At 40.2% G+C, this 18256-nt stretch overlaps 1 protein-coding gene across 2 annotated transcripts in view; it reads right to left on the reverse strand.

The window, feature by feature from the left end:
* The window catches only part of COL22A1 (collagen type XXII alpha 1 chain), a 233608-nt gene that overhangs the window by 31350 nt on the left and 184002 nt on the right, over positions 1-18256 (reverse strand). For both annotated transcript variants that reach the window (XM_066990776.1, XM_066990778.1), the window contains 9 exons: positions 17217-17270; positions 15514-15567; positions 14426-14530; positions 13853-13897; positions 11568-11645; positions 8009-8044; positions 6946-6999; positions 639-683; positions 131-178 (listed from right to left, as the gene is read on the reverse strand). In XM_066990776.1, coding sequence (XP_066846877.1) covers positions 131-178; positions 639-683; positions 6946-6999; positions 8009-8044; positions 11568-11645; positions 13853-13897; positions 14426-14530; positions 15514-15567; positions 17217-17270 — 519 coding nt within the window. The remainder of the gene's footprint in view (positions 1-130; positions 179-638; positions 684-6945; positions 7000-8008; positions 8045-11567; positions 11646-13852; positions 13898-14425; positions 14531-15513; positions 15568-17216; positions 17271-18256) is intronic.

Raw genomic sequence — 18256 nt, forward strand, 5'->3', positions numbered from 1 at the left:
AAGGAATTTTCAACCTCTGGCAGAGTGCTTTAAGGAATTTAAAACTCTGACACTTTCCCATCACAGAAGTGTTAGTCAGGTTTGAATCAAACATACGCATAAAGTCCCACCATCCTCAAAAGCTGATTACCTTTACTAAGAGATTGATGTCCTCTGGAGAGAGCAGGGGTGAGGAGCCCTGTGGAATGAGAAATTAATTATCTCAGGCAACTTTAAAAGGCATCAAAGTAAGAAATTTTTCTGAACGTGCCTATGCCCTGGTTTCAATTTGGGCCAAAACCATACATGCTCCTTTACATTATCAATACACTTCATCATGTGAGATGAGTTGAGCTCTTTGCATTCTTGCTCACATTCTTGCTCATTGTATTGCTTAGTGGTGTTAAGAAACTGGCTTAAAAATTTTGTCTTTTATTTGCATGCAGGCCATCCAGTTATTTTCATACTGTTCCAAAACCATCACAGATATTTTTATCTTAACACTTTAATGGTTTTTAGTATTTTTCCTAAGAGCATCAAGGAAAAAGCACTGAACTGGACTTGAGGTGACATATACAGGTGCAAACTGAGATAAAACAGAGAACAGAACAACAGTGGGACATCTTTTGGGGATGTAACATAGAAATGAAGTTACGTACTGGTTTTCCAGGAGGTCCTCTTTCCCCTGGATTTCCAGGTAGACCCTACAAATCAAGAGAAAAACAAATCTTGAAATTATCCTACACTAACCCCCTGGTTGCTCCCACACTCTGCCGACTGCTCTGGACTAACATACATTTCTGCTCTCTGCCACCAAGGCACCACTGCTCTTTGCATGTGGCACACAGTCAACTCCTTTAACTATTTGCAACTTTAAAAGTGTTCCCCCTCCATTTCTTTTTTGGCCATTACTTAATCACTTCTTCACACTCCATCCTAAATCTCACTTATCTACAGTATGACCAGGTGAAGTTCATCTGAGTCACACAACAACTGAAATTGCTTTGAAATGTCTTCTGGTCCCAGGAAACACTACGAACTGCAGTGGTGTGAAGGATGAAGCTTTAAATCCCTGAAGACACTTGTAAAATGAGAAATAGTGGCCTTTCTTTGCATGAACCTTGTAAACATGTCCTTGTACCTGAAATAGCAGCAAGCTTTTTTTTTTTTTTTCCTCCCCCCCTTTTTTTTAAAGAGAATCACAGAACATCCTGAATTGGAAGGGACCCACAAGGATCATACAATTCGTCTCCTGGCTTCACACAGAACCACCCAAAAATCAGACCATGTGTCTGGCAGCATTGTCCAAACACTTCTTGAACACCGAGCCAGCAGGCTCGGTGCCATGATCCCTGCCCTGGGGAGCCTGTCCCAGTGCCCGACCACCTCTGGGTGCAGAACCTTTCCCTAACACCCAGCCTGACCCTCCCCTGTCCCAGCTCCATGCCGTTCCCTCGGGTCCTGTCGCTGTTTACCAGACAGAAGAGATCAGCACCTGCTGTTCCACTCCCCAATGTATGGGGAGAATATTTGTGTTAGTTTTCATGAGATGCAGATAAAGAAACAAGCAGCAGCCTTACAATTTAAGGTGCAAGAAATCATGGTTTGGAAAAGGTACCCCCAGTGGGCATCTCTTGCCTGTCATTTGCAAATCATTAATTTGTTAAACAAACAGTATTTTTTTTGGAATCATAGCATACAGTATTGCTCATATGGGGAACTGAATCTCCTGAACAGTATAGTCGGTCATCCAGATAGTGACAGAAATTTGCAGTGGCATTTTCAGCTGGACTGGGTGAGATCTCTTAAAATCATTCTCAGCTAAATTCCTCTATCGAGCTGGCCTGTGGTTTTACGTAACTATTCCAGCATATCCAAGATCCACTGCTATTTATTATCCTAAACTACGTACAAAATACCTTCTAACTATTTTAACTACATACAAAAAAGGTTGTCCTACATGACCACTATTGCACTTGCAGAACAGTTTCCACTGACTACTTAAAAGTATCTCATCTTTGCTCGGTTTGATTGCTTGTGCAATAGGACCCACCTGAGAAGGTCTCTGGGACAGTGCCAGATTCCCCACCCAGGATGTTAATCAATAGCCGTAGTGCCTATTAATTGGCCTAGGCTCTGCAGGGGCTGTCCAGGGAATACTCTGAGACCACCCAAAATTTTCACTTGGAAATCTGCTTTAAGAATTAGTCAAATACTTTGTCAGGAAGGGGATTAGGAGTTATGTCAATCACCTTGTCTTGAGTTGGGTCATTGTCTCCAATCAGTCCATCGTATTATTTATGCAGACAACCAGATGGGGAGTTCTTGGGCTGCCTGGGGAATTAATGACTTAAGTGCACTGGGTGAGCACACAGGCACAGTTGTGGTACTCTGCTACACCATGGTTACAGCTATAAGGCAAAACTGAATTTCATCCTTGTATCTTACTCATCATTTAAATTCTCTACCCCTTATCAGAGGAAAGAGAAAATGGGAAACTCTTGGTTGCACTTTTCCTATGTCTACATTAAACACTTCTGAACAAGCAACAACCATTCAGTTACCTTGACTTTCTAAGAGATGAATGTTAAATATGGACTGATGTGGAGCCAAAGTAGAAGTGAAGTGGTATTGAAGTCCATGAATGAAACGATGTTTACTTGAGGAACTAAACCTTCCACATGTAAGAATCAAGAGAAGGTAAGGTGTAAAGGAGATTGTTGGTACATAATTCCCCACAAATGTCCTTCTAGAGAATTGAGGAAATATGAGACAACTTTACAACCATTTTCAGTTTTGCTGTTTCCACAGAGCAGCTATGTGGTTGTTGGAAGATTGTGGGATGATCCCAAAGTTCCTTCTGTTCCACAACTGCTAATCTTCAGGTCATGCCTTTGGCATCCTTTTCAACCACTTCTCAAAGTGGGAAGAGGATTGCCTAAATACCAGTTATGCAGACCTTATATTCCCAGATCTGCTTTGTTCAGGAAGACTCACACAGCACTTGCTTTAAGGAGTTCAACAGAAAGCGAAGACTTGAGCTATGAGAATTATCCTGGATCAGAAAACAACATAGAAAAGCCAATACAGAAATGTGTTTTATGCTATTAAAGTAGCTATAAATAAACTATTTCTACCACAGGACCCACTGACAACCTTTTGCTTAGGCATCTGAAGCATGACGTGGTACTAGAGGTAGAAATTAAGCATTTGAGGAAGTTTTATTTAAAGAAGAGTAAAGGAAGATACTTTTTAGTTATGAGAAAAGAAACATGAGAAGAGAGCAACTAAAACTAAAATCCTGGGAAATATTAAGCATGACAGTGATATCCACATGGCATCAGAATGCCTTGAGACAAAGAGATAGACCTATTTTCTTGAAAGCTGTATTATGTGGAGCTGCTAATGTCTTTTAACAGGATGCAAGTAAGTCAGGATGAGAAATTAAGCTATGTGCCATGGCTGACAAATCTGAAAACCACAGCGTCCCCAGGAAAAGCCAAAGAGTAGAAAGGTACAAGACTGTAAAAACAGAGTCTACTTTGAAGAAAGCTTGTCTGAGCTGAAAGGAACAAATCAGACACAGGACAACGGCACTTCAGCATGTTGCATTATTGCAGAACAGGCAATGGAAATCAGAGTCCGAAGCAGAGAAAAGACTGCTGAGCTATTCAGGCCTGGAGTTAGAAAAGGCTGACAGTCCGTAGCAAGCTGCAAACATCACTCAGAGGTGACAGAAAATGGTAGAAGGAAGGCATGGAGTATAATTGCAGCTAACAAGCTGACTATCAGGGATGGAAACTGGAAAAGAGAAAGAGAAGAGAAGAAAGGGACTCTAAAGAGTCTGCCCCCCAAAAAATGCATGGCACTGAAAAACAGAACTGATGATGGGATATGAGAACACACAGACTCAAAGGAACACCACTATTTGGAATGCTCACAGAGTTCAACCAGTTTCAGGAGTTTACATCCAACAGTGGCTGACACAGATTAGAATAACAAATACCAGTGGCGCAGCGTAGTAGTGCAGGAGAAAGCAGTCAGCAACAAGGAGGTGTGATGCACAGGATCCAGAGTACTCGACTGGCCTGCAAAATCTGACACACACAAATGGGCCCAAACTGAGAATGGGTGGAAGCTGTGTAAATGACACACTGAAAAATGATGCTTGGGTAAATGATGTGTGTGAAAATATAAGAAAGAGAAAAATTATAAGGAAGCCAGCCACACACAACAGTAAAATTGAAGGCTTATGGTGAGGAAGTACTATTTCAAGATAGAAAATTAAGCATAAAATGCAATAACTTAAAAGTGTTCTAATTTCTATGAATAAAAAGACTAAAGAGGGGTTAATAAATGTACTTTGATTTGGGGTTCATGAACTCTAAACCAAACACAAGAATTCCTTGGAACAATGGCCTTCTAACCGTATGGGAAAACCAACCCCAGACCAGAAAACTCTGCTTGTCAGATCCGATGGCAATAATGTATGCATACACAAAGTTTTTGTAATTACAAAAATAAATGCAGGGGAAGATTAGCTTCCCAGTAATATTGGAATGTAGTTATCAGTAATAATTAACATAATTAAAAAGTGATTAATTCAATGTTTATGTTAATTAAAATTATCATAATCAAAATACAGTAAGACCCCATTAAACAGGTGTCGTCACTGTTAATAGTAGGACAAGAGAATTTGTCATTCAGACTGTATTTTAATCTAAAGGGGCTAAGTACGTAAGTTGGATGGAAACATTTTCTCTCCCAGCAGACAGGCAGAGGAGAGTGGATGCTTCCAGATAAACGTGTACAATTATTTTCTGCAGTTCTCAGAGCATGAGACAAATCTGGCCAATTTCTCTGAAGAAGGTACTTAAGGCTACCTTTTTTTAATGGTTGATATAGGAATACTGCCAGTTTAAAATGTGCTTTTTTTTCAAAAGCAAGTAAAATTAATATTTGAAGTAACTCAAGGAATGAAATTAGGCATATAAAAAAAAAAAAAAAAAAAGGTAATTTTAGAGAGAAGGAAGCAATGTATATGGGCCAAAGATGCCATGGAAAAATAAAGCAGCAGATCCGTCTGTTCCTGCTTTGTCCCAGAATAAGAAACTGTGGAGGGATTTATGGACATAGTGGACTCTGGAGAATAGTTCATACAAATAAACACCAAGCCTTATGCTAAGAGTAGCAGAACAAAGCAAAATTATAACTGTAAACGTGGGCAAGGATTTTCAAACCTAAGTTTTAATAAAGCAACATACTGTCCTGAGAACTCTTGATATTTGATCAAGTTGCCAACAGACGTTTCAAAAGATAACCTTGGGCAGTGCTATTGTAAAAAATATGGCACATGCTGTTAGGGCACTAGAAAGACGCTAGGATGTAGTTATGTGAAAAAAACAACAACAAACAAACAAACAAACAAAAAACACCTTTTCCTATTGGAGATAATTCTGGTCACAGCTACTGCAAAGGAAGTATTTACTTTTTCACTTCCCAAAATACAACTGTGAATCAGATTTTACAGCACCAGAGTAAACAGCAACCTATAGCAGGCACAATTCCAAAAGCTGATGATTCTGCAGCTGGCAAAATAAGGCAGAGAATAGCCTAGTGTATGTAAATGTGATGTAGAAGATTTAGATTTATTCAGTCTCAGAAAAAAAAAAACCAACATGGAATACATTTGCAAGGACCACAGCAAAAGATGAGACATTGAGACAAGTCATTAATGCTGTTGCCTCTGAATGGCTTGGGAATTACATGGCAAGTTTATATTAGCAATTCAAATCAGAGCTTTTCTAACTGATGACATACTGTATAAAAACAAGAGGATACAAAAATGGGTATGCTTCAAAGAACACAGGAATGCTACATTGATATAGAAATGTGCTAAAGCAGTACCAGAAATCCTTTGTACTAGTCACAAATGAAAGTGGAGATAAAGAAACTGGAAATTCATGATCTTGTCAAGCTAGATACCCCTGCTGTTATACGAAGAAATGTCGGAATGTGCACTGTAGTTACATTTACACATGCTGAAACACAGGTAAAATTGCTTAACAGGTGATCATGCAGAATACAGAGAGCTCCTAAAAGACGTATTGAGTGCAATTAAAACAGTTAGTGTAATAGTGGATGTGCTTTATAAGTACCATAAGGAATGTTTCTGCTTGGGTAATTTTCTGCTGGAAAAAGGAGATACTTAAAGACTGTAGTACTGCCTCTCCAAGAGCTGACCAGTCAGTGCTGATCCAAGCAGAGCCAGAAAGAGATTCAGAAAAGTTGGCTCTGGCACTCTCCTCATGCACAGTTGTAATAAACCCATCTATTGCATCTCCTGTTTAAAACCTCTTGGTTAAAAAATTCAAACATCTGAGACAAGGCAGAGAGCTAGAGGGGTGGTCAGAGGCAGGCAGCAAGAGGGCTCAGCTTCCCAGCTGGGAGTCTGCCATATTTCTTTCTATCCCTCAGCACCATGACTCAACCATGGAGATGGCAGCAGTGAGGAAAACACACTAAGAGAAGGTTAAAGTATCATCTCTCAAGCTCAGTGGCAGCAGCAAAATGAGCTCATAAAAATCTTTTTTAATGGCTGTGGCCCTACATTTATAGAAATATTACAGGTTACCTACCTCAGAGGCTTCCAAGAAGTCTCTAGAGAGCTCAACTATCGTCCTTTTCCAGGGTAGGATCATTCCCCAGTGTATGCTGCCAACTTGGTTCTCTGGTGTCATTTTAAAATAATAGTTCAGAAAAGTCCACCACTTTCCTTGAAAGGTTACTCAGCCTAATTTTTTCCCCTGAAATCCTAAAACATAAGAGCCTCATTTCTCAAACCATCTCCCTTGGACCATCCTGGTAACACTCGGTGACTGTGGTTGAGTATGTGCACAACTTTTAGGGAAATTAGATTCAAGCACTGACGAATTTCTTGAGCACTTACACTTTTATTTTACTTACATCCTGGCCAGGAGGCCCCTGTGGTCCAGGGATACCGGGTACACCACGGGGACCCTGGCAGGGAGAGAACAGAAAAATCTACTAACGTGAGCAGTATTTATCAGGTGTTACTTAAGTGAAGAAAAGAAATTCTCAACCCAGTAGTTATTAGGAAAAAGAAATTCTCAACCCAGTAGTTATTAGGAAAAACAAACAAACAAACAACAACAAAAAACTATCAGTTAAACCAATCCAAGAGAGATTAAGAAAAAAAAACAAAAACACCAACAACAAACTGATCCCACATTGAACTATCACAGTAACAGTCATTTCTGTGCCTCATGGAGCTTTATGGGCATCGCTGAAGTCAAGCCTCACATACCTTGACTGGAAAGGTAATAATGACTCTTTATAGGCAGGCAAGTTTATGAACAGGGAAAAAATATGATTGATCATGGGACTGCAGAGGAGAAAAGAAGGTCCAGCTCCTCAGTGTCAAACGGGTATACACCAGGATTGGCTATAGCACTGGAAATTAATGCCAGTGAATGAAACCACAGCACACAGCTATTGGCTACATGCCAATGGATTACATCCTTATAAACCATATGTTGAGGAACTAGGTATGTTTGGTGAATACTTAAAGGTACAGTTTTCTGTAAGACTTAAGCAAGGAAAATGCTTTAAAATGCTTTATTTAAACCTTTGAGGCCTTGGTTATATCTCATAGCAGTGTGCCTTGAATTATGTGCCTTGAAATACATTTTCTTCGTGAAGGTAGTTTTCAACTTAGTTTTCAAGTGACTCGTTCTTTCCATCTGTGGGACTATACTGACAGGTAAGGAAAAGCTGTCACTAGATCAATAGTCTAGATAACTCATGGTCTCACAACCCACTAGAGCAGACAGGTGATGGTACTGCACATGTGAAGTCCCCTTTAGCTAGCCAATACGTGACCCTACTTTTCTTGGCCAAAACAAAGCAATAAATTAATCATGTCTTTATGAAATCAATGATTCTAACACAGTTCATTTGTTTGCCCCCTCCCATAAAATCTGGGTGTAGTTAGAAAGACATACTGTACCAATGACCCTTTGTCTCCTGGGGGTCCAACGGGGCCCTGCAAACAGAGAAGATACGGCATTCAGAACACTAGCAGAGCTTAAAATTAACATCTCTTGGCTGGTCAGGGTGGGTCCTGAAGCACAGAGATAAGAATAAGGAGAAAATGAAAAGCAAAAAAAAAGGAGCAAGTCTGACAGGCTGCTCAGACAGACACGGTGGTTGTGTGCAATACTCTCAGTGGGATGTTCATGGGGGAGGATCAAAGGCACAGTAAGGGAGAAATTGAGGTGGACCATGGGAGAGAAAGTGGTTGAGAAAAGACAGAAAAAGGGACTAAAGGGGCCAGCTGTATGTTAACATGTCTCTTGTCTGACTGAGCCCTCCACTTCAACACCAGAGTCTGCCCTGTATCGTCATTAAATCCAATTTGTAACACTCTTCCGAATGGGTGAGCTCACAAATTTGAGCCTGTGGGCCTGAATCTTGTTGAGCTTCAAGTCAGATTAGTTGGTGAATAGGAAAGGCGTAGGTCCCAGCAGCTGGACTGAGGGGCTGTGAACCCAAGGGGCTCACAGGTTTGGGTGTAAGCAGCTGGAGGAGGCTGGGGTGCAGGGCCTGGGCACTGGGTGGACTGGGTGTCCGAGACCAGCTGCTGGAGAGACCCACGTTTTGCGTGTATGTCCTAACGGTGGCCTTCCAGCCTGATCAGCCAGAGAGCAGATGCAGGATCGAGACATGCTTCTTCATGTTTCTGAGAGAGTTGTTTAGGCATACGTGGGTGTTGATAAAGGCATCAGTCTGTCTGCACTGGCCTGTTTGTCAGCGTTTGTGTGTTCACGGACACTGTGTATGTATGTGCCCATCAGCAATGTGGGCTCAGACTTGCTTCTAGCTGGAGCCACAGGCACAGAATCGCAGCAGCCTTGTGTCTGCTGGCCTGGGACAGGACAACCTCTCCTGGGTCCCGAAAGCCACTGTGTTCAGCTACTTCTAAAACAAGGAATAACATCCCATGGGACCTGTGTGCTCTTTAAATGAGGTCAAAGCAGGGAGTCTAGTGGACTTGCATGTGCTATTTGTTTGGAGATGCAACTTACCTAGGTGCATAGTACAGTGAGCCCATTAGAAGGTATCCAGTCCTATAGGAACACCACTGTAGTGATGCGGTACCCATATCCAACAGGGATGGGTCAATCTGCCATTCCAAATGCGTCCCAAACAAGGCTTGACCTCACGTTTCTAGTGCTGTGTTTGAATAAATTGGCTCACACTATTGCTCCTCTCCCTTTGGTTTCTATTTCAGGCACATTAATTCGCTAATCCTCTAACAGTTCTCCGTGCGAGGTGCCTTAATGGTCTGCTAAAGCACAGGCTAAATACTTCATGCTGAACCCATGGTAATAGGAAGAGGGAAAGGCAGAGCATGAGCAACTCCCTGCTACTTTATGCATCGTGTTTCCATTACGGAGCTAGAACACGAGCACGTGAATGCACTCCATTTCTCCATACAGTCACTTCTTCTGTTTATGGTTCAGCTGGAAAGATCACACATAATACTCATTTTAGGGCTCGGTGTTATGCAAATAGTAACATAATACTTCAGTAGACAAATTAAAAAAAAAAAAAAGCAAAAAAAAAAAAATAGCCCTCATCTCATCTTTGTATACCTTTTATGCAGGTTGCAAAGTCCAAGAGAGAGGTTAAGGGGACAGGAGGAAACAGGGTGAGGACGCCAATTAAAAAGAGTTGCTGGCTCTTAGAAGCTGAAAACATTATACACACAGTTTGGTCACATTGCTAAAAAGGGTATAGGCTGACACCTTTATTCAGTGTATAAATATGCACTGAAGCAGCTCCACTGAGATTATTCTATTTTTTAGCAGGACTCAGTCTTTGTGCAAGCCTGATGGATTCAAGGTTATACAGAGCTTTTCAAATTCTGAATCTTTGCACTGGAGCTGGGGATATGATAAACCTACAATGAAGGAAATCACCATAATGGTGATTAAATATATATATATATATATATATATATATATTTAGTGAAGCAGATAAAATAAATAAAAAGAAGTCAATCAGGAATATTTGGGTATGTACCAGCATCACCTACTCATCCTGACTGTGGTCAAACAATGATGACATAGTAAAAAGTAATCCTCTAGTGTGTGAGAAGTGATGTCTGTATCTAGAGTCAAGTTCTTAGTCATTTGTGTTCATGGATGTGGATGCTAACATCCCAATGAGGAATGACTTTGGTATCTTGTGTACATCAGGGTGTAGAAGTGAGCTCACCTAACCCTGTACTGAATCTAGAAACCGGTAATTAAAAACTAGCCACAGCTTAGTGACTTCCAAACATGCCAGATGTTCACTTGCTAATTTAATTTTAATATTAATGACTGAACCTTAAAATACTCAAGAACATCACAGTTTCGTATATAAATTGTAACAAATAACACCCAGAGAATCTTCAGTCATTGATAACATTGCTGAGGACCATGAAGGCCATGACATGTTCTCGGTGTCTTACATGACTGACACAGACTACTTTACCATAAATAGTATTCAGCATGGTAAAATATAATATTAAATGGAGATACATCCCAGAAAATTTATCTACCAGTATCTTTCAGCAACATGACTTCTCATTTCAAGGCTATTTCATGTGCTAACTTGGAAACTTCTGTCTAGATAACCAGAGCATGAAAATGTTGGCTGTGATGATTGGTACAGTATCATGGCACATTCAAGGGCCTGTGAAAGGAAGCAAGGTCTCTGACATCCTCTAGCAATTGCAGCTACGAATAAAGTTTGGTTCCTTCTACACACATTTTACTTGTGCATTCAGTGCATAGCTGGAGGACTGAGCACGGAGGCTAGAGAGTCAGAGCACTCCCAAATTCCCCTGATCTCCAGAGGAGTCATACGTGTCAAGTACTGGATTGATGAAAGTCTGGGTTTTCATCCCTATGAGATGAAAATCCAGATTTTCTGAGGCCAGTCCCAGGTACATCTCATGGCCTACTGATGATGGTAGAACCTCATCAACAACAGGAGGTGAGGGCAGAGCTGGATGAGGTGTATAACTAAATCTTTGTGGGGAATTACGGGGATGATGGCTCTCTTATACCACAGCAGTTTAACTAACCTGATTTTGTATTTCCCTGTCAGATGTGGACATATCTGCCACATTCATCCCTCCTAATGGGGTGACAGGACGGTTACATCTCCCCCTTAAACCAGTTCTGCTGGCTCAGTACAGATGTTGGCTCACATCCAGAGCCAGCGTGTCAAGATGCTGCGGAAAAGTCACAAGTAACAGGCAGCGATATCGTTCATCCTGATAGCACTTTTCTGCCTTTCTCTTTCAACTAAAACTGAATGCATCAAGAGCCCTCACAACAGACATCTGAGCCAGGGATTGCAGCCTCTGGGCTACTTTGCAGTTTTGCATCTTCAGGGGATAAAATGCTGCATCGGCTCTTGGCCAGAGAAGAGCACAGAGAACCCATTCTCCAGGTGGCAATGAGTTAGTTTTTTTTGTCTTGTCACAGGCTGCAGCAGCACCTGCTACTTACAGGGGGTCCAGCCAGTCCGATTCCTGGCACACCTCTGTCTCCTGGCTGTCCAGGGAGGCCAGGAGCTCCCCTCTCACCCTGAAATGAAAGGAGAAGTTACAGGTTTTGTGCACTGCTGAGAAAACGCGTCAAAATGCAAGACGGTTTTACAAAAGAACATAGCACTGTTACATCCTGACCTGATCCTGCCTACCAAGGAATGGGATCAGGTTGTGTCAGGACAGAGATACAGAACATTTTCTGTAATGTCATGCCAAGAGATGTGCCTCCCTCCTTGCGAGGGGCACCAGCCCACCTCCGTGAGCACTCGCACCATGTCAGCACATGCCACATCACATAACTGAGCAGGAATGCAGCTTATACAAGTATTTTAATTTATTTTGGTGCACAGCATCCGATTTCCAGCAGTATTCCTGTATGCTACAGCGGCCGATACACTGCAGTAAATTGAGAACCTCAGATTTTTGTTGAACAGTGCATCTGCTTTTACGGAGTTTTACATTTGCAATTGCCTGCAGGGTATTAGGCACTCTCCTTGGCTTGGGCAAACACTAAGCACCACAGCGTGCTTTTCTTTCTCTGCATTTTTACGGTAGACAGCTAAACTGCAAACATTGCTAAATACAGATTATTTATCCAGGGAAGACAGAATTAAAGATGTGTTACATCTTAATATTTTCCTTTACCAACATAGGCCTATTCACAGCAGAATATTAATAATTTTTAAAGCATTTCTACCACTCTCTCGAGGGGACTATGCTACAATTGGAGAGATCTCCCTTCCAGAAAACTAAATTTTCTATATTAAAACCTGCAGAGCACAGACAACTACTTGGCGCTATTTAATGGGCATTGTAGAGAGAGGGTTAAGCAAGAATTCAGATACAGTACTTAAATTTAATGTCCGTTCTCTTTTCTTGTTATAGGGAGAAATATCAAATAAGATTTTTATGGATTGTATTGCGGTTGTGAGAGTCAGTCTCACGTTGGCAGTAGACTTATAACAATGAGTCTTATTTATGTTATTTATTATTACACTATTTCCAGCTATATAGAAGCTTGATAGAAAAATGGTTACCCATGGATTCTGCCCACCCCGAATTTAGTCTGCAATATCTCCTACTTTATTTCCTTTCTTTCCTTCTTAAACTAATCTTATATTACAAAGAACCAATACTGTAAGGACAGTGAGAGAAAATGTATTCTGTTTAGTTCAAACACTACTGCAGATCCCTTATCTGTTATTTTGTTCAAGAAAATGATTTCAATACAAAAAGTTCAATAGCGTTTTTCCATGCACAATTAAGATCCCTACCATCTTGTGTTGATATTGAACAGAGTATTTCATTAGATTTCCAACAGTGGTTTTTTTCAGATTTTTATGTTACTTCTGACTCTATCGTGTCTATGTTCTGAACTGCCCAAGGTATATTCAACAGAGCACAATTCATTTATACAGAATGCAACAAAATCAAAATAAAATGTTTCATAGCAGTTTGAGTATTTAAAAAATACTGGATCTATATCGATCCAGCTTCATACTGCTGTATTCCCACCTCTATCATTTACAAAATCAGTTTCAATACCCTATTCTTCTTCCAATCCAGATCAGTACACAGCCATTTCAAAAAGAATTTCTCATATATGTGATTTTACTCATGTAAAATCCAGATGCTTCCACAAGCAAATGTTTTTGCTGTTTTACTCCTTTCTCTATTTGCTGTGCACTTGTAAAGGAATAAACTTCATTTTCCATTGCAGACATTAACTTAATCAACACGCTAGTCTGCCTTAGCTACAGTATAGGAAGGCAAACCAAGACTATTCAGTCTCAATGGAAAACAATTAATTTCCCTTTGAGAGAGGTGAAAGAAATAAATGCTATGGAGGAGTACTCTTTGATGAGTTGACAGGTAGTCTCAAGAGTAGTTCATCTTTAGCTTCGCAATGTCTCTCTTGTTGCATGGATTAAAGGTCCCCAGTCACAATTTCCCTGAAAAAGTGTGCAGCATTTAGCATTTAGTCTGTGTTGAATTTGCATAACGCTTAAAGAAATTTTAAATGTGGAAAGTGAACACAACAGTTAATTCATATCTTAGTATTTGCATTTACAGAGCTATTGGAATAATAAAGAAAGGAATGTCCTAAGTAGTTTTTGAGTGCAAGTTTCACAACTTCTATTTTCTGGTGAAAAACAGACCATATTTTTCACCACAACTTCTTCTTCAGTTTCAGCAATGAAGGGAAGCAATCTGCAATGAACAATAAAGTCCAAACTTTCTCACCTTATGCCCAAAAGGTCCTGGCAAGCCTGGTGGGCCTCTTTCCCCCTAAAGTGACAGAACCAAAACCAAAGAAGCATCATTGCACAGCCAAAGACAGGAGCCTTTGCGAGAGTCAAGGCAGCAACCCCACCACCACCCTCCTTGCTCCACACCATCCTGGTAATATTCTATGGATAACTTGTGAGCAAATTAAATAATCTACTAACTTTACTTTACTAGAATTAAATGCTTTTAGGGAACTTTCAACAATCTAGGCATTTTTTTATCGGTCACAAGGACATTCGATTGTTACTCCTCATGGAGGTCTCCATGTGGAGATGGCCAACATGACACAGTGAAGAGGGTATAATGTTCAGAAATACAGCTTCTGTTCTCTTTGCCTTTTTGGATACAGCACTGGTATCTGCAGCATTTTGCATGACAAGACCTCTCACGTCTTCAGATAGATGGCCTGTAAGTATCTGTGAGATCTTAACCTAATTCTTTACCGAAGTCCACCATTTCACTGCAGAAGCTGTGTTTGTCTAGCCCATACTGAACTACTTGAGCCCAGAGCTCGCTAGCTATACTTACCCGTTCTCCATCTTTACCCTTGCCAGGCAAACCTGGCTCTCCAGCAGGCCCTGGCTCACCAGCAGGCCCTGGTAATCCCACTTTTCCATCTTTTCCTGGGTCACCCTGTAGAAGACAATCCAACAAACCTGTTAATCACACACTAAAGACTATTCCTGTCTCAGATCTTTCATTGTGACTATAAGATATGCATTTTCTTCTAGACTTATCATCTGAATTTCTCTTGGAATCACAAGGTATCTTCTTTTTGGGAAGCCTTTTCCTACAGGAATCTCAAGATATTTGTAATTTTCCTTAAAAAAAATAAAACAACGTTTCAAAATGTTTTGGGAACCAAATAGATGAGGGAGCCCTCGATTCATACATGGTGCTGGGATGGATCTCAGTAATCTGGAATAGAATTTGACTGAATAGATTGTAATTCATCCTCATTTTAAATCCTGTATCCTACATATATGGTACCATATTTCTGATTAATCATTCCTACTATAGCAAACAAAGATTGGGACTTTGGCATGATGGGCACTGTGCAAAGCAGTAGTATATTACAAGCCCTTGTCCTCAGAGAGAGCTCATTGCCTAGCTGTAAGATAGGACATAACAGCTGGGCAAAGCAGACATGCAAAGCAGCAAGGGTGCACTGGAAAGCTGAACTAATGGCCCAATTATATAAGTTTATCAGGAAAGCAGAGATCTCAACTTCCTAAACAACAAAATTAAGTTTTTCTTCCAGCTTTAGATTTACAGTAGTAAACATGCATCTCAGAGAGTACTTAAAACACCAAATCCCCACTCTTGTCAGGTGGTGAGGACACAAGAAGATCATCACTGCGTTAAATGGGTAGCAGTGACTTCACCATACCCAGTTGTATCTCAGTGGTTTTATTAGATAAATTATAAAGCTGCAACAGGGTGAAGTCCTTTTAGCATTTGTAATAGAGGAGGTCAGATGAGATGACCTAGTGAGCCCATGTGTCTTAGTAGTCCATGAACCTACGAAATAATTTCCCAGTTCCAGTTGTTTCCGTACCAGGTTACTTAAAATTGCCAAGAAGAAAATAAACAAATCAATGAAAGAACAAACTCACCTTTTCCCCTTTTTCTCCCTCCTTTCCTGGTAGTCCAGGGTCTCCATGCACTCCCTGAAGAGAAAAGAACTTTAAGGATTAAAACTTTCTTTTTAGGCAATATTTGATCCTAAAGAAAATGGATAGACCAGTGTATTCAGTACAGTCTATCTCAAGGATTAGTATCAGTTTTACACTTTCCAGTACAGACAACTAGAGAATCCAGAGAATCAGACAATCCAGAAAACCACAGAAGAGCTGTGTACCAAGTGCTTAAAGGAGTTATTTTTTCAATATAAAAAAGAGCTGAACAGCAGAAGCAGAAATTGAGCTAATCCCGGATTTGTGCATTCTCCTTCTACCAATAACTGTTTCATTCTGTGAAATCCCCAGTAGTTCTTAATCCATTACCAACAACCCCCAAATCATCACCTCTGTGTCAAAGAAGCCAAAAGCCTCAGAAAACAAAGTCTACATTTCTTTATGGCTAATGCTCTTCAAAGCCACAAACTTGAAAACGTAGCTGTTTGTTTTACCCTTTGTTTCAGTTTTTGACCCTTTTCATGTCTTGGCAGATCCCAAAGGATTCCTTGTCAAAATAGAGATGATTAGATGAGCTCCGTATATATATATATATATATAAAATAGATGATTATAGATGAGCTTCGAATCAAATAGTGTAGCTTCCCAACTCACCAAAGCATGTGTAAGCTATGGTGTATAACTCCATTTTAAAATACGAGATGTTGTGGCACCATAAGGTTGGATTGACTTCTTCTATGTGTGGATGTATAATTATTTTCTTTTATGCACCAGTAAAAATCAGTTACAACTCTATTAGATTTTATAGGTAATATATTGGTATTACTAGTAGAGAATTTAGCTTAAAAGAATATGAGATAGACCAAGGTCTTCATTTTGGATATCACCTTCCAGTTTGAAATGAAATCACCGTATCAATACAATTGAAGGAAATGTGGCTTAACAATTAGTAGAAAGGCAATTTAAGATTTCTCGGATTTCCCAGCTGACAAACTCTGCCTTAAAGAGCCTTCTGTGCTAAACTATTTTGCTTGAATGCATTTATCTTGGGGTCTAAGTGCTGTTTTTCACTTACTCCAGTGTAAACTCAGAGAAATCCCAGGCTCTAAATAGAAAATTACACTGGTGGAGCAGGGAGTAGAGTAAGCCTAAAGATTTCTATGCAGACAAGAAAAGCTCTATCATGCACAATTTAATAATGGTGATGAACATGTACTGAGGTAAGGAGGATGCTCTACTGACTTCAAGGCTCTGATTGTAGGATCTAATACTTACATGCTTTCTTAACACAGAATAGGAGCTTACTATGCAATCTTTATATCAAGAAGTCATGTTTTCAAAAGGAAAGGACAAATGGAAACGAGGCAAAGGAAACAAAACCAGATAGACAATAAACATCGCAATTTTTCTCTTGAAGAGCTGGCAGCAAAAAATGTTTTTGACAATTTGATGAGGAGTGAAGCAGCTCCATGCCTCCCTCTTGTTACAAATGAATATGAAAATATGTTTAATGGAAACACCATTCCCAGGTGCCACTACATCTTTCAATTCAACCATAAAGAAGTGTAATGAAACACAGCCTTTTGAACCTTATAAGACACCCCATGGAAGGGAAATCTAAACATATTAAATACAGAAATCAGGGCACAGATGGGAAAACAAATACACCAGTGCATACATACCACATTTCCTGGCAAGCCTCTTGGACCTGGGGGCCCTGCTGGTCCAGTCGCACCCTGTTTTAAGAAAATCAAATGCATGTGCATATGTAATTCACAGCTTGTACTATCACAGGAACAAGATGTTCCAAGTGAGATTGGAGTTCATGTCAGACAAGGTGTTGTACAAGCACAAAACAAAAAATGGTGGTTTTGTGAAACACTTTGTAGTGTAAAGAAGCATGAAGCAATACAAAATGGATGAAGACACTCCTAGCGAGCTTAAATTACCCACCATCAAAATAAATCCTAAATTTCGCTCCGATACAAGAAGAAAGGTCTGAGACCAAAACATCAAAAGAACAGAGGAAAGTATGTTGATTCATCATTAAAATAAAAATCTAGGCCAACAAAATATGCTTTGTTGACAATTCTACCTTTCTCTACGCTAAGGAACAAAACCTGAAAAATACTCACTCCCACTAAACAGACAAACAGCAGAAACCATTCAGACTGTTGTTCTGAATTACAGGCACTTTTGTCTGCAAGTGAAAGCTATTCAATATGGAAAAGCCCATGTATGTCCCCAAACGTGTATAGGGGACATGGGAGCATGTATGCTTTTGAAATTTTTGTCCCCATAGAGATGTATGTTTTGGGGTTACCAGGTTATAGCTGAATATTTTCCTCTAGACTTGACAACACCAGGTCAAAGTCATTATCTTTGGCATCGCTCATCAGCCTGCACTGGCCAGGGTTCATCTGCTGCCACAGCTTCACAAAAAAAAAAAGGATATCTATTAGTATTCCTAAGCCATTCATGGTAAAAACAGCCAGGCTATCTGAAAACATCTGCATCAGCAAAGTGAAATAATCTATCTGACCTGGAGTATAGAAACTCTTTCTACTAGAAGAGCTGGTTAGCAACATCTTGCAGATACTAGATACAGGACAGTGCAAACAGTTGGAATATGGTGAAACTCTTCCACAGCACAGCTCTTCAGAAAGTGAATGACTGTTTGTCTGGCTCACTAAAAGAGAATTAAAGGTTTCCTCGTTTCTGT

This window comes from Anser cygnoides, chromosome 2, assembly GCF_040182565.1.
Source record: "Anser cygnoides isolate HZ-2024a breed goose chromosome 2, Taihu_goose_T2T_genome, whole genome shotgun sequence".
Lineage (NCBI taxonomy): Eukaryota > Metazoa > Chordata > Aves > Anseriformes > Anatidae > Anser > Anser cygnoides.